Here is a 27,451-nt window from a genome sequence, read left to right as displayed (position 1 = left end):
GGTTGTACAAATTCAACTTCTTCAGAGGAAGTACAATACCATCTTCAGTAATCCCAGACTGATGTTACTAGATGGCCCTAGCAATGTTATATTTGTAGGATTTAATTTGGAATTGTTTCACCTGATTCCAGTGCCTAATAGCTCTCAGACATTGGTTCAGACATTCCATGGCATCATGTCTGCCTAGGCTAGTTATGTATAATTGGGGTAATCATCATACCAATGACTCCTCATTCTGAACTGACAAATCATGTCTCCCAGCAGCTTCAACTACCAAACTTTTTTTAAAAAAAACTTTCCAAGTAGTTTCTGAAATCTCTGAATCTCCCTGAATTCATTCATCATCAGGGTTCCACTAGAGATGCACCTACAATGTATAATTTGGCAAGTGATCTGACCACACCAAAAAACAAATTCCAGTGTCCTTGTATGTTCCAAAATAAATACTGTTTCAACCATGTGCTAGGTTTGATTATTTGTAATAAGTCAGTGGTCACCATGGAGGCTCTGAACTCTGAAGAGCCAGATCACTAAAGTACCTTTAGGAACTTTGTAGAAATCATGAGACAATATACTCATGAGACAATATACATATAAAAGGCAGCTGCTAAATGGTCAGGTAGTCAGTGCCAACAGCAGTGCAGCTTATTTTCAAGCCCAATTCAAATACAAAGGCATTGACACCAGCCACCTCAAGGGCAATATGTTAGCTCTTCAAGGTAGGACAGAAGAGAAACAAATCAGTTACAATACAGAATCTTCCTGCTTTCTTCTACTCACCAGAAAACTAGGGAAAATCTGATTTGAAATGCTTCCCATCTGCCCTGAAATACCCTTTGAATGACAGTTGTCTAATCTGTCTCCCACATACCGTTACATAATGCTCCTTGTGAGTCTTTCACATAAATGTATGCTGTGCTGCTGCAGGACCCGAAACCTGGATACAAAATATGAGAGCTACATCTTCATTGCTCCCAGTCAGGAATGTAGACCCAACAAGTCTACATGCTCATCAACAGCCATGTTGTAGATGGATATAATCTAAATGCCACAGACCTGACATATACCAGCATCTTAGAGACCAGGTCACCTGATAATGTTTCAATCTGGACTAGGATTGGGGAAACTGATTTAGAAGAAGAGACATGCATGAATATGTGGATCTCCTATAACAGCTTACTTAATGCCCTCCCACTATTTGTGCCCCTGCCTATCACAGTCCCAATTTGGGAACCATTGCAGCATTTCAACCAATAATTATTTCTGCATTTTCATCCTCACATTTTTCCAAACTCAGCACATACTCCACTGGTCTCAGCCATCATGTGGCCTTTCCACATCCAGAGCCAGATTATCTCAGATCAGAAGCAGAAGTCTAGTCTCCAACTGTTCTTCATTCCCCTGCTCAGCCTCTAAGGATGGTGATAACAGCTCTACTTCAAAGTTCCATAATTGTTGCTATCACTGCTTTTCATGGTATTCCTCACAGTAGTAGTAGCATTCTTCATAGCAATACACAACTAGAGACAAGAGCAAAGCAAGAAACAGATCTTTCTAAATCCTTCCCCTTGAACCTTCTCAGGTCCACCATCAACAGTTCCAATTTCTTTCTCCCTTCTTATGTGACCTCCAAAACAGAATGCAGTATTCCAGAAATGTGATACAGTCCATAGTGCTTGTTCACATCTACTTTATCTTCTGTCAAATAGTAAGCTAAATCCATATGCTCATTAAAAACAAGTAGCTGTGGTAATGTGCGCCACTTAAAAACAACAATTTTTATATTTATTTTAATTTTTAACTAAAAAGCAATTTTTGGATGTTGAGGAGAATAGTAGTGATAAAGTGCTTTATTTTTTTTCTCATTACCCTTTCTTTGGTATAAACTGTCTTTCAAAATTTTGTTTTCAGATACATTTTAGCATTTCCTCACTGAATATCTTTTATCCACTACTTCTATGCTCAAAACTCACTCTACCAAGTATTATGGTCATCAGGAAACAAAAACAATTCAGACTCTATTATGTGTGGTTTGTGGTTAATAAGTTATAATAATGGGATTTTCCTAAAGTATAGTATTAGACAAGTCCATGCAAAGATTAAAGGATTTTGCATCTGGAGAAAGATATCCAACAGTTAGCTAAGAAGCCAATCTTTAACGTTTGAATATATAACATTTTCAATCTTGAGTGCCCAATATTTGGCTGTTTTCCTTCTTCAATGAGATATTTTCCCTTTTTCTAAATTAAGAGCTTTGAAATACATGATGTTTGTCTTATACTGTATTTTCATTCTGGCTGGATTCACATATTGTGCTAAATCATAATATAGTCTGTTTGGTTTTAGCTCAATGTGATATGTGAAAATAGTCACTGCATATTGTAAATCATGATTTAAATTTTAAAGCTATGTATGAATAATGATAATGATTTATAATATTGGTAAATTGGTAAAATTAGTAATATCCCTACATCATATATAAACATACATCATATATCAGGGGTGGGATTCTACCGGTTCGGGCCAGTTCAGGCGAACTGGTAGCTCCAAAGATCAGCTGTTGGGCCCGACCGCCTGTCCTGGCTCTAGTCTGTGCTTTATTTTCGGGTTTTCCAGCTCAACTGATTCGCAAGGCACAGCAGATTGCCACGCATCAGCTGTTTTACACGCAGGACTTGCAGCAGAAGGTGAGTTGCAAATGCTGCGGAGGCGCACACATAAAGTGCACGCGCACCGAACCGGTTGTTACACTGGTTGAATCCCACCCGTGGATACTATTATATTTGTTCAAGCCAGTGGAAGAATAAATAGCTTTCCTACAGCTGAATTCAAATACCTTAACATGCTGTTAGTACTGCTGCTCAATACTGTAATGTGTGATAATGTGATACCTGCTTATTTCCTAGAGCTTAGGTTTCTAAGATGGTCTGATAATAAGGATAAAGTGGACAAGTAGGTATCATTACTACTTTTTCGACAACAAGAAGCAGCTGTATGAATTTTGTCAATCTCAAAATGATATCCAGGCCAATGAACAGCAGAAGGGAAGGAGAAGGAGAAGGGAAAGGGAAAGGAAAAAGAAAGTTTCCAGCTCCACTTGGCATTTTATATGCCTATATTGTTGTTATTCTAATATGGACAGAATAAGTATAAGTTTCTTGCTCAGTAATATAGAACGTCATTTTTAGCATGATAAATCATTGCAAAGGAGTTAGTAAGAAAGATGGTTGGATTTTCTAACATACCATTTAAGTAAATTAATGTGCAATTGATTTGCATCTTTTGATTATTGTAAACCATCCAGAGTTATTAAAATGTAGTGGGGATGTAAATGATACATTAATTCAAAGTATGATAGCTTCAACCTTTAAAAATATGTTGATCAGAAAATTATAAAGACAGTGAGGTATAAATATGAGGAGCCACATATTATTTTTTAATATAAAGCAACTTTTATTTTTCTAAAGGTTTGTCTGATTTATTCCTATCACATTCCTATCTTGCCAATAACATTTCTCATAAGAAATTACAGACAGTATTTCTAGCTTACAGCAATTTGTTTATAATCAAAACGAAAACATCAAAGTGAAATTTAAACATGTACAAGGTGTCAGTTATCCATATCTTACTTAAAATTAATTTTAAAATTTATTTCTGTGGGAAGCTTTTAAGATATTCTATGAAATGTAGCCTGACCAAGATTACCTGATTATTAATTAATGTTCCTATCACATCATATACAACATATAGAAAAATTATCAAAAAGCAATATCCATAAAACAAATGATGAACAACTTAGATATTGCCAAAAAATGTGAAGCTATTCCTCTCACATTTATAACATTCAATAACATAAAAGTGTCTTAACATTTGTTTGTGAACAAGAAATAATACACAGTGAACTTTATACCCAGTTAATATTTGCAGTGTACCAATATATCTTCTTCAATCACGACCGTCAGTATATGATTATCATAAGCAGATACATCATACTGGCATACCAATAGAATTAAGATGCAAATTAACATTTTTAAGTTGATATATTTTAAATAATCAAATATTATAATATAATTGTTGCCATGAGAAGAATTCCAGTGATGATAAATCCTTGTTATACTCACATCTATTTGTTTCACTATGGTAAAAAGAAGCATGATTCTTTATATACAAAAGGCAGTATTTTTAAAAAGCTTTATTGTGGGGAAAGTTATAAATGAAAAATAAAAATTATAAAGAATTAACATGAGGTATGCAGTAATTTAATAAAGCAGTTTAATAATAATAATTAATAATAGCAATTAAGCTAAATAATGTGATAATTTTGTTAAAAAAACCTTGTTCAACAACATAAATCAATACTGAACTTTTGAGATAGAAACTACAGTCAAACTACCATCTTCATTCTAAGAAAGGGTCACTGCTTAGAAGTAATGTAATTATAAACTGCTATATTATATATATAGCATTGACACGAAAATCACATTTGCTTGGGCAGGGGGTTAGACTAGATGACCTACAAGGTCCTTTACAATTCTGTTAATCTGTAATCTGTAATATAATATTCTATAAATAATGGTGACACACTATTCTTAAAACATTAGAATACTACTTTCTTTTCTCATATGAAATGGAATCTTAATGAGCAAATGACAATCAATTCTTGTAATTGTAGATGTTATCCAGGTAAACATCCCCTGGCGTAAAGTTTCAAATTAAAAATGCAAAAGCTTGAATCAAACATGGTTGACTAATTAGATTAGCTTACCTTTGGCTCCATGGAAATGAAGTTGTGAGTACCTCTACTTGAGAGAACTGACCTTTTAATTGTTTTACTATGGTAAAAATGGTAATAATCCTTCAGTGCTCCAATCTGTAAGAGACAAAAAGATTCTGGGGTGAGGAGAAAAGAGACAGAAAATTTAAGAAAAGCAGTTTACCTCTTTTTCAAAAGGTCTATAAATTATGCAATTACTACCTGGCTGAAATGTTACTTGAACCCAAGTACTCATCTTTCAAAAAGAAAGATACAATATGGAATGGTTGAATGTCCTTGAGGTTGTAACTGTATAACTGGAGATAACAACTGAACTGGCTGTTTTGTCTGTATCCACCTTTTTAATGTTTAATTTATATGCAACATTTTATGTAGCAATCAAGATCTACATTAGTTTTCTAAACCCACTAATTATGGTACTAAAATCATTCAGCTTAAGGATATTTATTGTAAAACTATAAATATTTAATTCATGAGAAATATTCATCTCAACTTTGGTAAGAAAAGCTTATTGGAACATTTGATCTTCGAAAACAGATTAAATTATTTAAAGACTTATTGTTTCCTAAAAAGAATTAGGAAATGGAGACATAATTTCTGAATTGTACATCTAGGTTTTTTGCATTGAAAAAAGCATTTGGTTTGCAGTCCATTACATTCATAGGGATCAGCTGGGCAAGGGAGAACAGGCAAAAGATGCATCATGTCCCAAACCTACAACTTGCGTCAGCAAGACAATATGAAAGAGTAGTTTCTTTCTTTTTCTTTTTTTGTAAATTTTATTTGAGTTTTCACAAAGAGAAAAAAAATACAAATAAAACATCTTTTTTGAAAATAGCGTAATCCCGGGTTACATTTCTTCGTACAGACACAAATTCAGGTTCATGCTCATTTTTATATTCTATTCCATATCTTATTACTATTTTACATTTTCTGCATAGCTTCTCCCCTCTTTTAATTTTCTCAATTTTATTTTAATTATCTCATCTCAATTCAAATCATTGTATTTATATTTTTTGTCTGTCCTGTTTCAATTATCTATTATCTTTTCTCATTAAACAAAATTTCTCCTGTAGTTACTGATTGGAGTATGACGCCTTTATATCTTTTCCTTAAAGTTGTAACATTCAATATAATACATAACTTCCATTCGGATTCTGCTTGGTACATTCTTAAAATACATACTGTATTCTTAAAAAAAGAAAAAAATATATAAATGTATATAATTAAAACAACATTCCATTCCAATTCAATTCTATCATTAATATTAATATTCATTAAAGTCTTAACATCTTTAACATTACTTTTCAATTAAATATCATACTTCTATGGGAACAATTATAAGCTTTCCATAGTTAATTCCCCCCCCCTTCACTTATATTTTATAAAACATTAACTAATTAAAATGTTCCTGTTCCTTCCTAATTCAATTTTCTCATTTATTTTATTTCACTTATTTTATTCACAAACATTTCACTAAATTACACTAACTATTTTATCCCTCATTTTAATCATACGTTGTTTCCAATTTTCTAAAGTTATTTCTATTACTAATATAACAATACAATCTTATGTACCTTTACAGAATCCCCTTTTCAGTTAGATTTTCACCCATTATCTCTAAATAGGTCCTGTTTCTCTATATCTTGCTCCGGTCCTTTGTAACTTCTTTTCCTTTCCTTCTTCCCTCTTCTTCTCTCTCTCCCCTTTTTACCCCCTTGTCTCTCTACCTCTATTTCTCTCTTCTGTATTCCCCTTTTCTGTTGCTTTCCAGTATTATACTTATTTTTTGAATTATTTTTCTTTTCTTTGGTTGTTTTTTTAAGTCTTAAATTCTCCATTCTCTTTCCCCCCTTTCCTTTTTCTTCCCCACATAAAATTGCTTGTTCATTAAAGATGGCTTCTTCTTTGTCCCAGTCTTCTTGTTTTGCAGTCTTTTCTTGTTGTTTCTCATAGTTCCAAATCTCCATTTGAAAAACGAAGCCAAAAGAACCCTTCCCTTCTTGTGCATCTTCTTTGTACTTTTTAAGTTCCATTTTCAATTCATCCAGAAGTGGTGCCGTTGTATAAATTTTTAAACAACCACCTGATTTATTTTAGTCATTCAAATATAATAACCAAGAATCCAAAGATCACCAAATAATCCAAATACACGCAAGCTGTTTCTTTTTTGCTCTTTTTTTTTTCACTTTCTCTTCCTGGGGTTACTATTTAGTTGCAAAGTTTCAGTTAAAATGTATCTTTTAGAAGTCTTGTTGAAGTTTTACTGTAGATTCTTTTTAATTCCAGGCAGTCTCCTCCCTCTTCCAGATCCTGCCCTTATTCTTTTTCTCTCCCTTCCTGCTTATGAAAAAGAAAAATTTTAATGTCCAGAAATTTTTATTATCCCTTTGGCATTTTGTTTTATTTTCAGCTTAATTGCCTATTGATGTCAAAGCAGATTTTTCTGATTTCTTATTTAAGTCTCTTAGTTGTCAGTATAGGGAAGGAGAGAGAAGGAAAAAAAAGCCAAACCTTTCCCTTTTCACTTTCCTTCATTGCTTCCGACTCTTCTTTGGGAGTGATATTATTTTTTGTAAGTTTAAATTCCAGGGTACCTTAGTTGTTGCTTTTACAATTTAACCTGGTCAGCCAAAACTTTCACTTCTTATCTTCCTCCTGCACATTCTTTTCCGGTCGCGTTCTCCTTTGTGGTGGCCATTTCTGACCACCGCTGCAACCGCCTTCGGGAAAGGGAGTAATGGCCAGCTGGGGAGGAGAGATGCGGCTCTCCTCAACCCTGCTGGCAGTCTCCCCCCTCTTCACCACCCCTACGGGGTGGCTTAGCCCCGAAACCAGCCGGCTCGGGGCGCTCCAGCGGCGAGCCCAGACAGAAACCGCACACAATCGCAGATTTCTGTCTGTCGCTGAAGCCCTTCAAACCGGAAGTCAGTAGTTTGTTTCTTGATCTCACCATGTATAGGTATTCCTCAATTTACAATAGTTCATTTAGTGACCGTTAGAAGTTACACCAGCACAGAAAAAAATGATTTATGAGAGTTTGCCCCATGGTCCCGTAATTTACATTCAGATGCTTAACAACTGACTCACATTTATGTTGGTTGCAGTGTCCCAGACTTATGTGATCCCCTTGTGTGACCTTCTGACAAGCAAAGTCAATGGAGAAGCAAGATTCCCTCAACAACTGTTACTAATTTAAGTACTGCAGTGATTCACTTAACAAATGTGGCGAGAAAAATCATCAAATGGAACAAAACTCACTTAACAAATTTCTCACTTAGCAGCATGCATTTTGGGCTCAATTGTGGTTGTAACTGAGGACTACCAGTACTACAAAAATCACTGCCTGATATTCTACCAACAGGATGTATTTTTAATAAAAGGATTGTTGCATTAAGTAAAAGGAGACACAGGAAATTGGGCAGCAGATTCCCCACCCCCCCGGATTTTAATTATTCCATGTCACTGTGGTATTTTTTCCCAGATGAATCATGGAGGTTACTGATCTTAAGTCCTAACCAGACTACTTGATATTTCTAAACATTACAGTAAAAAAGAAAACTTCTTTAATCCTGAATTATTCAATTCAATATTATCCTTATGACAGTTGCAGTACCTCAGGGTTATGTGACTACCTTTTGTGACCTTCTGATAAGCAAAGTGAATGTGGAAGCCATATTTACTTTACAAATGTGCCACTAACTGAACAACTGTGGTGATTAACAACTGTAGCAAGAAAGAATGTAAAATAGGGCAAATTCACTTAACAAATGTCTTACTTAGCAACAGGAATTTTGGCCTCAGTTGGGGTCATAACCTCATTGAGGACTACCTGTAATTGCATGTCAAACAAGCTTATAGCATTCATTGTAATTGACACAGTAGGCTACAAAAATAATCCTTTTACGATGGAGCATTTTATAATAATATCAATAGAGTATCAATAAACATTTTATTTAATGTCTTTATCTTGCCTTTATTATTTTTATAGATAACTCAAGACAGGGAACATACTAACACTCCTATTTTCCCCATAACAGCAACCTTGTGATGCCTGGGCTGAGGGAGTGTGATGGCCCAAAGTCACCTAGACAGTTTTTGTGACTAAGGAGGGACTAGAATTCACAGTCTCCTAGGTCCTAACCTGGTATCTTAATCACTAGACCAAACTCGCTTCCTATCACTCCAAATGCCTAGTCAGAATAAATGCAACATTTTCCTTTTATTAACTTCAGAAGAAAATTTAAGTAAACAATTTACCTAGATAATCACCCATACAATGAGTGAAAAGCATTTATTTATTAAAGTTGTACACTGCCACAATGTCTACATGCAATAGCCACAAATCCAGAAAGACTGCTAATAGTGGACCTACTTCCTTGGGACAGTGTCATCCCTTCAAGAGTTCAAGGTTGGGACAACTGCAATAAACAAAATGTAACTATGTCTTGCTTGGATTTGAATTTAGATGGCATCATCTCATCCATACCATGATACCCTCCAGTCACTGGGACAGAATTTTGACACAATATCCTAGTAGGCCTTGTGAGGGGAAAAGGTTGCAATGCAAAGCTGAGTATAATCAGCATATGATGGTATCACAGTCTGAACATTTGGATGATTTCTCAAAGCAATTTTATGCTGAATAACAAGGGAGAAGGAAATATCCCCCATGGCACATTATTATAGGGGAAGAACAGGCAGAAACTGGGGGCAAAGTCAATTAACCCAGAGTTGTTACATTTCCGCAAACGGTCTAAGTCTAACACTTCTTGCATTTGTTGATTTTATCTAACACTAATTTAGAGTTGACCATTAGTTGTCTAGATTCTTGTGAATAGGCGTGATTAATAAATCATCTTAACTGGAAGCTGAGGTGTAGTCCTGAGGTGTGGTCCTGATTCTTTATTTATCTATTTTATTTATTTATTTTATTTTGTCAAGCGATTATTAGATAACAGTTATAAGTATAAACATGGTTATGAATACATGAAATGGATACGAATAAGAAAAAAAGGAACAATAAGACAGGGACGGTAGGCACATTGGTGCGCTTATGCACGCCCCCTACAGACCTCTTAGGAAAGGGGTGAGGTCAATAATAGACAGTCTAAGGTTAAAGTTTTGGGGGTTTGGGGAAGAAACCACAGAGTCAGGTAGAGTATTCCAGACATTGACCACTCTGTTACTGAAGTCGTATTTCCTTCAATCAAGTTTGGTGCGGTTTACCTTGAGTTTGTATCTATTGTGTGCTCTTGTATTGTTATGGTTGAAGCTGAAGTATTCATTGACAGGTAGGACATTGCAATGTATGATTTTATACACTATATTTAGATCGGACCGAAGGCGGCGTAGTTCTAGGTTGTCTGATAACTAAGGTTGACTCAGTCTTCCATCCTTCCGAGATGGGTAAAATGAGGATCCAGATTGTTGGGGGCAAAATGCTGACTCTGTAAACTGCTTAGAGAGGGCTGTAAAGCACTGTAAAGCAGTATATGAGTGCTATTGAACTACAAGGAAGTGACCTGACTGCTTCTGACTGGAACTGCCTATTGAGGTAGGAACAGAATGACCATAAAATACTGCCACCCATCCCTAACCCCCACAGACAGTCCCTAGGAATGCCATAGTTAATGGTCTAATAAGCAACAGGAGATTTAAAGATCTCCATAAAGATCACAACAAAGTTCATTGATTATAGCAAATAAAGTCATAACCATTCTGTACTCAGGCCTTGAAAGAGGCCAGGTAATCTATTTTCTTCAGGATGCTTTACAGCTGCATCAATCACTACATATTTAACTACTTTTACCCCAAAATGAAGATTGAGATAAATAGTCTTCCTTTAAGGAGAGGATACCCAGAGCTTCTTTCAAAGATGCTGGAATCATTTCTTCCCACAGAAAGCATTAACCACCTCTTGGATCAATCAAGTCACCTTTCCATCTCCATATAAGAGCTAGGAAGGACATGGTTCAATACTGTAAGTAGTAAGAGTCATATCAGAAAGACCCAATGTAAACCTCAGATTATGCAAGCCATAATGAGTTCTTACAATAGAGTTAAGATGCCCCAAACACCACATTAAACTTTGCCTACCTTTGGCAAATCTAAGTGACTTTGTTAGCAAAATGCATCCAAAGTGAGTGAGCATCCTGCCCATTCTTCTCTAAAGTAAGGCTATTGACCCACCTTACTAACTCAATCAGATAAGAAAAATAATGATGCTGAACTTCCGGTTTGTCGGCTTCGCCAGCGGCAGGGATTCGCAATCCTGCGCGATCCCTGCGGCGCTAGCCGTCTTGGTGCCTCCGATCCTGAGGGATCTGGAGGCTAAGGCTGCCCCGCAGAGGCAGCCGAAGATAGGGGGATCCGGAGAGGGGTTTGGGGGTGTTGCAGACCCCCTCCCCAGCCGGCTAAACCCCCTTTTCTCAAGGCGGTCGAGCAGCGGTCTGTAATGGCCGCCACAAAGAAGCCAGCAGCTGGGTAAGACTGAGCAGGAGGAAGAGGGGAGAAAGATTCTAAGAGAAAGTTTTTTGGCTGACCCAGGACTTTAAGAGACGCCTAATCCTGAAAACTATGACTTCTTGAACGATACTTTGTTTCCAGAGGAGAATTTCAAGCGGCAAAACTGAGGTGCTGAAAGGGAAAGTTTACTCTCCTTCCCTATGGAATCAACAAATGGCCATTGAGAAACCTGTCTTTTTTTTTTATAAAAGGTAAAAACTTGGCTTCTTGTTATAAGTGGGAAGGGAGAGGACAAAAAAATATTAAGATCTTGCTGGAGGAGATGCCTTGAAGATTTTGAGACTGGAAATTAATTGCAACAAGGCTCTAAAATACAGATTGGGCTTTTTTTATTTTCCTTTTTATTGATACCATCCCAGGAAGAGAAAGTGAGAACTTTGTGCTTTGTTTGGACTGATGTCTCTGGGACTTTGGGGAATTGTTCTAACTTTTGAAACATTTTACAATGGCTTTACCTGTTGATGAACTTAAGGAATATGGAAAAATAAAGAAAGAAAGCAAGGACGCTGTGAAGGAAGCCTTTCTTTTTTTAGAAATGGCGCTTGCTATTTATCAGCAAACACAACAACAGATGGAGGAAATAGAAGAAGAAGAAGAACAAGAAGAAGAAGACGCCATCTTCAATGAATCTAAAAATTTAATTAAGAGAGAAAGGAGAAAGAGAGGAAGGAAAATGAAGGACTTAAGACTTAAAAAAACACTCAAGAAAGAGAAAAATAAGATGCAAAATCAACACAATGTTACTAAGCAAAAGAAAAAAAGAATACAACAGAGAGGGGAAGCTAAAAAGGCGGAGGTTATTAGAGGGGGAGGTAAAAAGGCCAGGTGGGATAAGAAAGGAAGGGAAAGGGGGGGGAAAGCCACAAAGGTATGAAACAAGATGGGAAAAAAGGAATTTTTTTCAGGGATAAAGGGTGATGTATAATTTCTTTAAAAAAAAAAAGATTTTGCAAGGTACATAAGATGGTATTGTAGTATTTGTATTAGAAATAGAAAATTATAATGTTATAAGAATTAATAAAAGATTAAAATATTGAAATGTTTAGTAATGATAGACTTTAAAATTTAACAAAATATTAAAAGGAATGTTTAAAATATTAAGTTTAATTAAAGAGTTTAATTGACTATCGTGTTGATTTTACTATAAACTTATTATTCTAGCATTTGTTTTTGAAATAGATAATTGGAATGTTATAAGATTTAACATTTAGATTTATTATCTAATTATATTAATTATTTTGGACTTATTATTTTTTTCTCTTTTTAAAAGTTAGCAGGTAGAATGTACTAAGCAGAATCAGATTGGGTACTAGGCGTTATTTTAAATATTAATTTAGGGGGAGGATAGAAAGGCATCATACTCTGATCAGTGATTTCAGGAAAAATCCTTTTTTTTTTTTTTTATTGTAGGGAATGAGATAAATGGATAATTTGGAAAGAATGGACAAAAAATACAAATACAATGATTTAAATTAAAATGAATTAAATAAAATAGAATTAAGAAGAATGAAAAGCGGGGAGAAGTTATATAGAAGATATAGAATGGTAAATAAGATAGGTAATGGTATATAAGATGAGCACGAATTTAATTGAGTCCATACAAAGAGAGGTAATCTGAGGCCAAACTACTTTCTTAAAAGAAGTTTTATATTTTTGTGTTTTGTGTGTTCATGTTTGTTTGAGAATTAATAAAACCTCGGAGGAATGTTGGATGAGAATAATGGTAATCAAGTCAGAGAGAAATGTAGATGATGATTATAAATTGGATAAATATAGAAAATAACAATAATAATAATGAAATTGAATACGAAAAGAGAAATAATGAGAAATTTGCTAAGAGATATTTATATGTCCATATGGAAATGGTGTAAAACAGAATTATGTTGTATAAAATAATATTTTACTTGACTTGTAAAATTAATAATGGAAAGAGGTTTTATGTATTCAATGGTTAATGATGGTTTGTTTGTCTTTAAAATTAATAAAATTTGTTCCAAAAAAAAATAAAAAATAAAAAATAATGATGCTATAGGCTAGGATTTGAATTTGTACTTGTGGTTGGTAACATTTATTTTTGATCTTTTTTCACCAGTGCTTTATATATTATTTCTGGTGGTTCAGCTCCCATAACTGTTCAGGAAACCAAGGTGTGCCTCAGGATCAGGATACCAAAGGGAATCACCTCAGAGAACATTCCTCGAGAGCCTGAGCTACAGGAAAACAAAGCCATTGGTAAACTCACCTCTGACACAACTGGGAAATCCCTCAAGTGTGTCCAAGAAACCATCTGAATTAATGCATTTAAGACACATCATAACCTAACTGATCCTACTCTGAGATCTTCATAGCAGTTAATTGTAATTGGATCAGAAAAAGATCCAATTTGATAATGGAGCAGATCTAATCTTGTCACGTTCTATGCCATTGTTCTGAGCACGTGTCAGGCTTGAGGAGACAAGTCCATGATTGCCAAAATATAACTGACCCAGACCTCTGGCATGGAGCCTGAAGTCAATCAACACTCTAAAGTGTGTTTCTCAATCTCAGAACTTTAAGATGTGTGAACAATTACAAGAATTCCACAGGCAACATGCTAGCAGTTCAGAAAAATACCCACTTCCTGTCTAAAGCCCAACTCAACACAAAATTCCTCACACTCCACTACTTCAAGAAGACTGTCCTTTGTCACATATCATCCAGTAAGATCAATAGCTCCATCCCAACTCTTAGCTCAAGATTGCTGCAGGACTCAAAACATAGAGGGCAAATGTTCAAAAAGTATCCTCACTTTCAATCAGATCTTAACAATAAATGTCTGGTCTATCATCTTATCCAGAACCAAATCATAGATTAAGCATGGCCTAATTTACCAGCAACTTAAATCTAAACTTATGAATGATTCAACCAACAGGACTCAACTGGGGCTGCCAAGCTGGAAATGGATGTTCTCAATAAATTCTGATCTTTCTTCCCTGAAATTACCAAGTGTCCCTTATCACAGGGATCCCCAACCTTTTTGACGCCGCGGCCCGGTACCGGCATCAGCTGACCTCACCGGAAGCACTTTTTCGTCAAAAAAAGATGGCGGCGCCAGCGCTTCCGGTGAGCTTTTCGGTAGAAATGGCTTTCTACCCGAAAAGCTCACCGAGCGCTGGCGCGCCATCTTTTTGATGAAAAGTGATTCCAGTGAGCTTTCTACCCGAAAAGCTCACTGGAAGCACTTTTTATCAAAAAGATGGCGGCGCCCAGCAACCAGCGGCCCGGTAAGAGTTGTTCCGCGGACCGGTATCGGTCCGCGGACCGGCGGTTGGGGACCCCTGCCTTATCATATCTTCCAGGTACCTGGGATACCTGACCATATCTAGGATCGTGCTATCTATGCCCTTCAAATTGTGTACCCATATGAAATCTAACCTTCCGATCAAAATAAAAGAACCACATTAAGAATCACAACACTAAATCACACAATAACTCAATCACAACTATATACACTTAATATAACCTCACTTAACCCACAGCACCCAAAACAAACTTCCATAAATGACTTACCCCCAACTGTTACTTACTACTCACGTTCAAAAGTGCCAGCCATTTTAGCAGAACTCTGCCAGACTGGCATCAACAACAAATCCTCATCTATCCAACATTAATAAATGCTACTGTGTTCAATACTTTCCCTCAATTTACCATATCTGATCAATCAATACATTATTCATTAGGAAACCACCTCTGATCAGTGTCCTTGAAAGAAGACCACAAACTGCTTTCTTATTTGACAGAGGGTTGCCTAACTCCCTTTGAGTATGATTTGATATACAGTTTTTTTTCTTTTCTCTTTTTTATCCTGCACTCCCTCTTTTTCTTTCTAATCTTTATTTAAATTAAATTTTATGTTACAATAAATATCAGTAAAAGTATTTTAAAAATTCTGGGTCTTTGTGCCTTAGGATGTTGATCAAGAGTGGACTATCCTGTAAAAAAATCACTTGCAATTCAGTGCTTGGCCTCCTCATAATATCAATATTCTGCAGATTTCTTCATTGTCTAGATCTATTCTTTACAGTCCATGTCTATATTATTATCATTTTACTGGAACTGGTGTGAAGCATTGGAAACAGTATCTAATGGAAAAGAGACTACAGATAGTCTTCAACTTATGATAGTTCATTTGGTGACTGTTTGAGGATACAATGGCATTGAGTGACTTACCACCATTTTTCACACTTACATTGCAGCGCCCCCATGGTCACATGATCAAAATTCAGATGCTTGACAATTGACTCATATTTATTGCAGTTGCAATGTCCCAGAGTCATGTGATCACTTTTTGCGACCTTCCTACAGGCAAAATCAATGGAGAAGCTAAATTCACTTAGCAACTGTATTACCTACCAACTTAACAATTGCTCTGATTCTCTTAACAACTGTGGCAGGAAAGGTTGTAAAATGGGGGCAATACTCACTTCATAATTGTCTTACTCAGAAACAGAAATTTTGGGCTCAATCGTGGTCATACGTAGAGGACTACCTGTAAGGCCTAGGCATTACAAAACACACACTAATAATTTAGTGCTTTATCTCTATGTCTTTTTTTTCCTAAGAGGAGATTCTGGTGCAAAGCCTCTAAGTTTTCACCAAAATTCAAACCCTAAGCAAATTTCACATATAAATAATGTATATGCCCACTGCTATTAATCCACTCAACTTCATCTCCCAAACATCCTCAGTGATGATTCACTATCTGATTAAAAGTAGGGGCTTCTGTTGCTTTTTGTGAAGGCTCTTTGATCTTACAACACCTGAGCCTAATAACAGGAAATGTCTGCAAAAAGTTCAGGAGGACTCAGCTGCTTCTGTGCTTGTACTAGGCAATGGTATCTTCCTGGAACCAATCAGAACCTTGGAAATTCTTTTTATTATATCAATAACCTGGGCGTTTATTCTCACCATTCCTTGACTGCCTTGGATTTTAACTTCTTGTGCAGAATAGCTGATCTTAGTTTGGGAGAAAACAGGAGAGCAGTTAATGATTATGGATAGGTGGATGCTGTCAGCAGCAGCTGCCACTAATAGAACCCTCTCTCTATATTGTGTGATTTCTTTATTAAGCCAAATATCTTGAGAAAAATATAGCTGAGTTGTGGTATCAGTGCAAAGACTTGGACAATGCATTCAATGTGTCCAGAACAGTGAATAAAAGAGAACAAGGCTCTAGGAACTAAAAGCCAACAACATACAATATTTCTATTGTATGTATATGTTTTACATGTGATAATGTGTGTACAAGAAATGAATGGAAACAAATTTTTAACATGGATCATGTCTGTTTTATATCAAAACATATAAGCTGAAATTTTTTACAAAAGATAATTTTGTTGGCTTTAAACAAAAATAAATGAACAATATTGCTTAAATTAGGGGAAATGACACTGTATTAAATTTGAAGAAAAGTAATTTGTTTTACTTTGCCCTTTGCCTGACAATAGATTATTGCTGCAGAGTAGAAAAAAATGTGAGCTTAAAGGATTACAGCTGATCTTTTCTATGCTCTGGATTCCTGCTGTGGTGCAGACAAATTCAGGTTCAAGGCACTGTTATTGTTTTGTAGCTCAGATTCCATAAATATCCCTTTGCTTTGCATTCACAAGGGTCCTTAACTTGCCTCAGTAGAGTCTTCTTTCTGTTTTCTAGCCTCATGCTGGGAGACAGACAAATGTGTGTGCAAAGCAACATTTTAGGAGTGAGACATCACTCTCTACCAAAAAACAAGACAAAACAAAACAAAATCCCACCTCAAAACAAAGTAAAATCTTACTGTTGCTTTTTACTTTTTTTTAAAAAAAAAATCACTTTGCCTGTTTAAAAACAATTACCATTAAATCATGTAGCAGTTAGTTGGACAGGAAAATGTGTATTCCATCAATTTACATGGCATTCATAATGTGTCTGAAGTTATCCATCAGAACTCTCAGCAATATGTTGTATCACTCTTTAAGAAATAAGAAACAGTAGACATGAGACCTATTTCCTGATAAAGGTATATAGAACTTCACTAAGTATCAAGGATTTTTGCTAATTACGCTGATATGAAGTGAAAAATCATAGGATATTTTAGCAACAAAATATTTGAAAACAGTATTAAAGCATTCCTGATTTCTGAGCTTTCTGCTCATTGGTACTGTAGCACAAGGTACTACCGATACTATAGTCAAAATACCTCTCATGAAACCTTAATCCAAGCTTTCTGCTGCATATCTTCCAGGCAGGCATACACATTCACATGCTCATATACAACAGTTTTAGCAATGAAAGTTCTGTGCCTTAAAAGCTCGATTGCCAGCACAGAATATTCTTCAAAGCTCAGTAGAAAATTTAGTCACACGACTGAAGCAGCTTACAAGCTCTCAAACAACCAATACACACATGTAGATGGTCCTCATTTTCTATGACATTCACAGAGTTGAAAGGGAGAGAAAGAACTCTTTGCCTTTATGTTTCATGTCATATGAACATGGGAAGTGAAACAGAACTTAATTTTAGTTGGACAACCAGGATATGAGACTGATAAATGACAACATGCAATACTCACATTGGCAACAGCAGAGTTTAGCCCATTTGGCTCAATGAGTACCTGCTTAATGGCATCTATTAAGATGTGTTGCTTGACATTCTCCCAAGTAATGTAGCCATGGATGTTTGTGGTGGTAGGTGCATGATGATGTCATTACACAAACAATGTAACTTATGGGCTTGTATCAGAAGATAGGACAAGTTATATAATTGCAACATTTATGTGATACCTGTTGGAAAATTAATGTGAGTAATTTCCAATTTAGTGTGTGCCCAGCAGACTCCCAATCAATCCCTATACCAAGATCAGAGCAAACCCTCACTCTACTCAGTACAGCTAGCAAGAAATAGCTTGAAATGCATGCATTAAATATCAGCAAACACTAAAAAATGTAACTGTCAAAGTGGAACAAATGCAAGGCAAAAGCAGGAAGAGAAGGAAACATAGGCAAAAATTTACACTATATATATATCATCTATACATATAGATAACATATTTATCTATTATCTATACATATCCAAAGTCACAGACCTTTCCAGAGCTACCATACCGTGGGTAAATAGCACGGAGGGTGCCAATGGAATGGTCTTTTCTAACTTTAACCCTTTTATGTACATAAGAGCAGCAGAATTGAGATTATTCTTTCTCTATTCTTCCTCTATCCTGCACCATGAGGGAAACAATTTAGCAGGTTGGGAGGAAGCATTTGACAATAAGACTTCTTGGCTGTCATATACTTGACATCCTTGCAGTTTGTTGTAGATGCCACTGGGGGCAGCAAGCATTGCTTTACAATAGGGGAGAACCAGATAGACTTTCAGAGTGTTGAATGCAAGACTAGAGCTGGTCTTAGATTACGTTACAGTATTCTTTACAACTATCAGTAGAAGCAAGCCAGGAAGACTACTAGTGTGGATAAATGCATGCCTAAAACAAGGACTTAATTCTCTTTCTTCATTTTAATATATCAGTCTCCAAAATAATGTAACTTTTTAAAAGCAAAGATATTGAATCTTAGCTAATTACATCCCTTCCTGATTTGTGGAATATTATAGTGGTATTAATGTAATGTTCCTCAATTAAATTGTTCTGTAATGTGCTATGTATCAAGAAAGCTTTAGTTTAAAGACCCAAATGTATTTCTGGCACAAAACAGTGTTTACAGGAAATGGGGGAAGCCACAGGACTTAAAGATACATCAATATACTGTAATTTTCATGGCTGCATTCCAATACTTCTACTGTTGCAATACTTCTGTGAATTTAAATTTAGGTGGCAAGACAGTTGGGATGACAAACTTTAGTGAATCTCTTCAAAAGGTTGCAGTTGTAAGATATATATTCCTACAACAGATTTTTCATTGTGGCAAGTAAGATCCAGGTGGTCCAATGCTTCAAATGCCAAACTGAATACAGAAAGCCATATTGAGTAATACCAGTACTTACAGAAGATAAGCCGCACTTTTTAGAAATCCTAAATATTAAATCCAAGCAGTATTAATACCAATGCAGTCCTTTATAAATATATATATATATATCTTACCCTGCCTTTTTTCCCAAACAAGAGTTAGAATTTCATGCTTTATTCTTCACTGGCGTGTGTTTGTATTTGTGTGTGTTGTGTGTATCACTACCCAGAGATGCTCTATGAGGGAAATGAGAGTTTTCTAAATATTTTGAATAGAATAGCAGAGTTGGAAGGGACCTTAGAGGTCTTCAAGTCCAACACCCTGCTTAGACAGGAAACCCTACACCACTTCAGACAAACGGTTATCCAATCTCTTCTTAAAAACATCCAGTGTTGGAGCATTCACAACTTCTGGAGGCAAGTTGTTCCACTGATTAATTGTTCTAACTGTCAGGAAATTTCTCCTTAGTCCTGTTGCTTCTCTCCTTGATTAGTTTCCACCCATTGCTTCTCGTACTACCCTCAGGTGCTTTAGACTAGAGAATAGCGTGACTCCTTCTTGTTTGTGGCAGCCCCTGAAATAGCAATAGCACTTATATACCACTTTGTAGAGCTTTACTATAGATTTAGATGGGATCAAGCCATGGTTTTTTAAGCTTTGAACCAGGGTCTCCTTAAAAGGTCCTTAAAAGATGATAAGAGTAGGGAAGGGAAGGGAAGAGAAGAAAACAAAAAGAAGAGGAGGAGGAGGGGAAGAAGAGACAATGTGGAAGAGGAAGGAGAGAGTACAATTCCCATCATAGCTGGAGAATTCTGAGTATTGTAGTTTCAATGTATCTGGAGAGTGCCAGATTGGAAAATTGCTCTGTAATTTTCCATACCAAGGTTATACAATCTGTCTTATGGTAGATATTCCTGAGCTATACCTACCAGAAATATGCTAGAAATTTTGATTCAGCAGCATTTGGGAACCATAGGTTGGTTACTCCAGATCTATAATGACTAGCAGCAGTTCTGGACAGTTTCAAGCAAGGTATTTTTATTAGGCTTTCTTTAAACTGTCAGACATTAAATTGAATCACAGTTCAATGGTAGTTAACATTTTAAAATATAAAATGAACTTTTTTTTTTCTTTGAGAGAAGTCTAAGAAAAGAATATTTTAAGTTAATGTAACTCTGGGTTATACTCCAGTGAATACTTTTGATATCAATTGCGCATAAATTAATCTGTTAACTCTCATTTAAAGTTGTCTCATGTAACTTTATTTCAGCTCTATTCCATAAAATAAAACAGACCAATTGCTAGGAACATAAACAGGTTAATAAGTAAATGAAAAAGTCACCAACCAATCACTGACTGATTTGGAGTGTATGGTGATCCCCAATTAAATTCTTTTTGTAGGATATAACCTCATAAATATAGTCTCAAGCAATCACAGGTAAGATTACATCAGAGGTGTCAAATCTGATTGCATCACAGGCTGTATCATGATGTATCAGGGTGTTTTTTTGCCTTTGTGAAGCCTGCGTGGGCTGTATCTGCCCACAGGCCGCCAGTTTAACAGGCCTGGATTACATGTATGCACTTGATACAGGAATATAAACATAGACGTACACAGAGAAACTAGTCTATTTTGGCTACCAAAAATGCAAGATCCTTTCCTAGCTTTTGCTACTTTTGCATTCAGTGAACAAGTATCAAGTTCAACACATGAAGATACATCTTAGGAAGTTATTTCAGATCATGCTGGCCAATAGGTATGCCGTGTTAAATCAGTTTCATATTAAATGAATGAGCTTTAGACTGTTCATTTTTACTTTCTCCTCTCATTTTCTATCTTGGTCACAGGGGGAAGACATAGGAAATTTCCACCACTTTAAAAATTATTAGAGTTCTACATTACATTCATAATATTATGGTTAAAGAGGTAAAAGCAAGAAGACGTTTGGGAAAAACTAAAGATAATAAGGTCATTTTTAAAGCTAATCCATTTGCATTTGGACCTTACAGGGAATTCTTATCCATTTAAAAATAGAAGCGGAAGCTTCAATTAAGTCAGAAAAAGGGTATATTCAAGTTCATAGCAAATGTTTATCACTCTACAGGTAGTCTTCAACTTACAACTATTCATTTGGTGACTATTCAAAGTTACAATGACACTGAAAAAAGTGACTTGCCACCAGTCCTCATATTTACAACCATTGCAGCATTCACCAGGGTCATATGATCAAAATTTGGGTGCTTGGCAACTGGCATGTATTTGCAACAGTCACAGCATCCTGGAGTCATGTGATCACCATTTGTGATCTTCCCAGTTGGCTTCCAACAGGCAAGTCATGGGGAAGCTGGATTTACTTAATGACCATGTGATTCACTTAACTGCAATGATTTTCTTAACCATGGCAAAAAAGGTTGTAAAAATCAGGCCCCACTCACATAAGAATTGCCTTGCTTAGCAACAGAAATTCTGGCCCCAATTGTGGGTGTAAATTGAGGACTATCTGTAGGCCTTAAAAAGTCCATTCTGGAGGATTTCTTTTGGACTCTCTAAACATTGTTTTTGAAATATCTATTTATAATCATAATACTTTCATTTATACATGTATCAGAAAATATATAGGATATAACATTCAGTCTAATGGAAACAGACTCTCCCTCTCTCTCTTCTTTTTTTCTTGAAAGGGATTCAATGTATATATAACATTGGTAGGAAATATTGTAGTGTTATTCCAATTTCTTGCTTGTTGGCTTAGAAACTTAAAAGAGGGAAAATCTTAATATTAGAAGAATGTAACAGAGGTTGTGGGAAAAAAAGCTTTCAAAATATAGAAAGATGGCAGTCTTCCATTTGTTATGGATTTTTTGTGCTCTCTTGGTTCCATAGAATAAAAATAACAAATTAATTACAATGCTATTTTGTTTAACAATATGCTTTGTATAACAGTATGAAAATTTTCAATTTATAAGGCAACCTTAATTTGCCAAAAGTAAATAACTCTGACAAGAGAAAAATGGCTACATGTTTTGTTGTAAATGATTGCACTATATCAATGTATTCAATTAGGTATAAAAAAGTCGCCGCATTTCATGTACTAAATGGACATAATGCTTATTTATATGGAATTTCTGAGTACAGCTCTACAGAAAAATGATTATTAAGAAGAACTTGTATCTATGAAGGAGAAATCTAACAATGTAATTGCTCTCTTTCTGGTCTCTCATTTTGTACTAAAAGTAAATGTCATTTACTTTTGTTATTTTGTCCTAAAAATAAGTGAGTCAAAATATATCCTTGGAGTATCTACTGTTCTGTGGAATACAAAGAACAGATATCTTGGGTCAATAGGCTGTGGAACAATTCTATAATCTTCTATCCATCACACAATATTTTATGTTCTAGACTAGAGCATTCATTATAATTTAGGATTTCAATCCATATTATTTATTATAAAACTGAATCTTTTTTACATGACCATTATTTCTAATTTTAAAAATTCTTAACGGAAGTAGTGCAAATTATTTTATCTTTAGAAAAGACAGAGATGAGGTATATATACAAATCACAATAAAACAAAACTATCAGGCAGTACAGATGCCCAAAACAATATTCTCTAGAAATATTTGATTAATATTAGAAATGTTATAAAATATGTAGTACTGGTATACATAGGAACTCTAATTAAATTTATTGAATTGCTTGAGCAAGTAATTCAAGATACCTGTGAATATAGAATAACTTTTTTATTTAATCGTTTTGGGTCTAGCAAATCCAGGTGTTTGTTAACATCTGTGGATTCTACAAATTCAGGTGTTTCTTAACTAGCTAGTATGACTCAGACCAGATCAGTGTCAACTTATTTAACTCATCTGAACCAAAGCCAAATTTAAATCTCCCAAATACACCTGCATTAGACAGACTTAATCCACTCCTTTATATAGAATTAAAATAGTGCAATATCACTAAGTGCTTCTTCCAAAACACTTATGCCTGTACAGCATTCACTAATAAATATTGTACAAAACATTTCCTACCAACTCAGAACATGTTCTTTTCCATTCCTTTCACCTCAATAATTTTTTATGATTTCAACATGTTATTTTGCAGAACATATTTCCCCATTTCATTGGACTTCTGTTCATGAGAAGTTAATAAGTTAACATTAACAATTGGCATGAGTAAATATGTTACAACAAAAATAAGTAACTAAAAGCTATCAATAACCATTAGTCATTATCAGTATTGTCACCAAGATTTTTAAAAAACATTTCTAAACATTGGAGGTCTGTGCCACTGATATGATGTTGTTTGATTATTTCTTGGATGTTTCTAATTGGACACAACAGGACACAAAATATTGGATTGATCAGGAGTTTTATTTGATCCAGTAAGAACTATTTTTGTTCTCACGAATTTACCATTTCTCCTTTTTCTACTGCTTACCTTTCTGTCAGATAAAGTTCCTATTTGGCAATTTATGAAAGGAAAGAATGATAGATTAAACCTGTCAGCTGCCCAAAGGTTCTGCACCAACTCTACAGCAAGAGAGCAAAGTTAGGTCTCTATGGAGATTTTCAATCATCCAGGATGTGGTTGTCCCAAAGGTGGTTTTCCAAAAAGCAATTGGACTTCCTTGGTTTTTTTTTCTTTAAAAACATTTTGCTTCTCATCCAAGAAACAACCTGAACTGAAGAAGCTTCTTGGATGAAAAAGGAAACAGTTTCAAAGAAAAAACCCAAGAAAGTCCAATTACTTTTTGGAAAACCACCTTTGGAAGAGCAATGTTGGAGTTCCCACGTCTCCTCTAGGGGGGAAAAACCTGAATCAGTCTTCGCATGCTTTCCTTTCTACTTCATGTTTTCTGTTTACCTGAAATGAAGTTTAGTTCCTTAATCTCACCTCTCCCATATATCAGTCTTAAAATGGGAAAGTATATGAAAGCATTAACTCTTTTAGGGGTGTCCTCTTAAATTCAAAGGTTGTCTTCCTTTTGGAAAGGGCCAATCTCAGCAGTAAAATGTTCTGTCTTGCCCCTGATGAGCTATGTTACAAATTAATCCCTGTCTCCTCCCTTTCCCTGTTATGCTGGCAAAGACTCAGGCAAAATCTTGGCCCTTGCCCGAGGAGGGACACACTCCATCTGCTTGTTGAATACTTGGTTTCCATTTGCTGGGCTCAAAGTTCACTGTGGAAAGAGTTAGGGAAGAGTTCAAGACATGGGGAGCAGCCAAGTCAATATGGCTGAGGATGATGGCCATTTTATTCCAATGCATGATGAGGATTTGAGATTGGGGGAAATCCGGGACAGACAGTAAAGCTTTAACTTGCTGTTTATTAAATTCTGTTACTTTCCCAAATCTTTTGTCTTCCTGATGGCTATGCCACAATTATAATAGGGGGAGAACAAATACCAGAATAAGTGCAGTAGACTAAACTCCTCCAACAAGGAGGGGGCCAAGGTTTCCAAACCCCACAAGGAAATCCCTCTGGTCACCTTTTGCAATTTTGCAACCCAGGAAGCCCCACAAAATATGTCTTGTTTCCCATTTGTACATCTCCAGCCCACACAGTATCTGCAAATCCCAGTGCTACCTTGATCAAGTGGCATGAGGTGAAAAATAAGAAAAAAAAGTTCACAGCATACAATAGGAAAAAAAGGGGGGGAGAGGGTTTTTGTAGGATTCCTAGAAATCCTCAAATGGAGACTGAGCTCAAGGAGACTTCTCAAAACCTGGCAATTAGGGAGTAATGAGTGCTTTTGAACACGCACAAAGGAGGTCCGCCGCCACAGCCACGGGGCTTCCAAGTCAACCAACAGGTAGTTTGCTTGCTGACAGAAACCCAAAGTAGCAGATTTGTGCGCCTTTTCGGCTTTTTTTTTTTTTAACGCGAGAAGTTTCCCTTTCACTCTCCTGCAAGCCCCCGCTTGCTCAAAAATATGCCCTCCCCTCCCCCGAATTCGGGTCTCGTCAGCAACCCCCAACAGGTTTCTTGGTCGGCTGCCTGAAAGCTCCCCAAGCGGCGGCCGAGCAATTCCCCCCTCTTCTTTCCCCGTCGGGCTCGGAAGCATCAAAACTATGTCGTCGCCCCAGGACTCGCGCTGCCTTCCACTCTCTCGTTGCAAACCGGCTGCTTTTCGCTGCTGCTCTCCCTCTTCCCAATTCCTTAGCCGCCGAGCTCAATTCTCCAAGGAAGTCGGGGAGGACGTGACCCGGCTAGTTTACTACCTGCCCTTCGCGCCGCCTGCTTCCATAAACTCCGCGGCTGCCCGCGGGAGATGACAGGGAAGGGAGGGTGGGGAGAGAGAGAAAGAGGGAAGGGCGCCCACCGCTTCCCTTTCCCGCGCCTGCCGCAGCACCAGCACTTGCAGCCGCTCGCCCCTCACCCGCGCAGGCTGCAGGGCGAAAGCGCGTGGCCTTCCGCCCGAGGAGGTTACCTGTCCTATATTGATGTAGCCGTACTTGCTCGCTATCCGGTTGGCTTCTTGGAGCCCGCCACTTATCCTCACAGCCCAGTGGTTGGTGTACAAGCGAGTCCTGCAGGCGGGCAAGAGGAAACCCATCAAGAGAAGGAGCAGGCATAGAAAATCTCCTCCGCTTCGGACACCTCCGCAGCAGCAGCTGCCCTTCCAGGTCATCTTCTCGGCGCTTTATTTGCGCCCCCCGGCCTCCTCAAAAACAAGCCGCTGAGGACCGGGGTGGGGAGAGAAAAAATCGCCGCCGGGTTTTCAGCCGAAACTTTCTCCCTCTTTTCTTCTCCTTCAGGACTTCTTCCAAGGCTTCCCACCCCCACCCCACCCTCTCCACGCTCTTCTCCCGGCACTTCTACCAACGGCGGCGGCTACAAGACTTCCCAAAAGTTACCTCGGAAAGGAAAGCCAGAAAGAGTCCGGAATTAGCGCCTTGAATCTTCCGAAGCGCTGAAGTGACCGGGGCATGGAAGAAAGCGGTTTTTTTTTCCTCCCGGCTTCTCAAACGTCTTCGAGGCGTCGGAAAGTTACGAACCGGTCTCCCTCCTCCCCGAGCCTCACACTTTCCTCGGCTTCAGCCTCTTTCCTTGCGCCATGGAGACTCTGGAAGAAGAGCGGCTCCTTTCCTTCTTTCTCGGGGCTTCCTTCTCTCCTTCAAGCTTGAGTTCCCCCTCTGCCTTTCTCCTCCTCCTCCTCCTCCCCCCGCCCCTCCTCGCTCTGCTTTCCACACTTGTCCAGAGCAGGAACAGCAGCAGCAGCAGCAGCAAAAGCAGAAGCAGCAGGCAGTGGGAGTCCTTGGCAATCCAGCGCTTGAGTCCAGTCAGCGTCAGTAACCTCCCTCTCCCCTCCTTTCTCCTCTCCAAGCGGGGAACGCGAGAAGAAATGGCAGCGGCGGCGGCGGCGGCAGCAGCAGCAGCAACCACTCTGCACAGAAGAGATTCCAGCGGTCTCTTCGAGCCCGCTTGGTCCTAGCGCTTCCCGATTCCCCTTCTTTTGGGAAGATGTCAGCAAGTCGAAGGGAGAGAAAGACCGGGAGGGGGTTGGAGGGGCAGCCAATCACTTAATCCAGGAGGTGGGGCTGCCTCGTCCAGAACAAGGACCTAGAGCCGAACCTTGCTGAAGACCAATTGGCTCGGGATTCCGAGGGGGAAGCCTCGCCACCATCAGCCCATCAACTCTAACATTTATTTATTTATTTCATTTATTTTTATGCACTAGATTTTTGCCCTGCCTTTATTACTTTATGAATAATGCAAGAAGACAAGCATTCACCATATGCCTTCCACATTTTTTTTTGTCTCCCACAACTCTCTGAGGGAGATTGGCCCCAAAGTCACTCAGCTAGCTTTCATGCCTATGGCTGGACTAGAACTCAGAGTCTCCCAATTTTTGCACCAGCATGTTAACCACTACACCAAACTGGCTCTTAATTACTTTTAGTGGGACTAACTAAGAATCAGTCTCTTTTAGATGACTTAAATATTGTCATATTCTCCATCAATCTATCTAATAATCTAAGATTAGATCGATCGATCAATAGATGCTCAATAGTGTCCAGATAGTGGTTCATGCAGTGAACCAACATTTAACTGATTGCCTCCTGTTTGTTTATTGTGCTTTTTTAAACTTCCAGTTATTAGAATACCAACAAAGAAATATCTTAGGAAAAAGCAATATAACAAAATTAACAAAAGCCACTTGCC

General features: G+C 37.2%; 1 protein-coding gene and 1 long non-coding RNA gene across 2 annotated transcripts in view; both read right to left on the bottom strand.

Annotated features, from left to right (window-relative positions):
• The window catches only part of PCSK5 (proprotein convertase subtilisin/kexin type 5), a 145,336-nt gene extending 118,599 nt beyond the window's left edge, over positions 1-26,737 (bottom strand). The window contains exons 1-2 of the mRNA XM_026675098.2: positions 25,716-26,737; positions 4,766-4,870 (exon numbers count right to left, since the gene is read on the bottom strand). Coding sequence (XP_026530883.1) covers positions 4,766-4,870; positions 25,716-25,916 — 306 coding nt within the window. The 5' untranslated portion in view covers positions 25,917-26,737. The remainder of the gene's footprint in view (positions 1-4,765; positions 4,871-25,715) is intronic.
• LOC148132473 (uncharacterized) lies at positions 6,937-7,498 on the bottom strand. The gene is made up of 2 exons (XR_015748048.1): positions 7,372-7,498; positions 6,937-7,114 (listed from the first exon to the last, which is right to left on the bottom strand). It is a non-coding gene; the product is annotated as an uncharacterized LOC148132473 (long non-coding RNA).
• Positions 26,738-27,451: the final 714 nt, after the last annotated feature.

The sequence above is a fragment of the Notechis scutatus genome, chromosome 2 (genome assembly GCF_049901735.1).
Source record: "Notechis scutatus isolate UNSWTSFEM ecotype Mainland chromosome 2, rNotScu1.2, whole genome shotgun sequence".
Classification (NCBI taxonomy): Eukaryota; Metazoa; Chordata; class Lepidosauria; order Squamata; family Elapidae; genus Notechis; species Notechis scutatus.
This window is presented reverse-complemented; position numbering and strand designations above follow the sequence as displayed.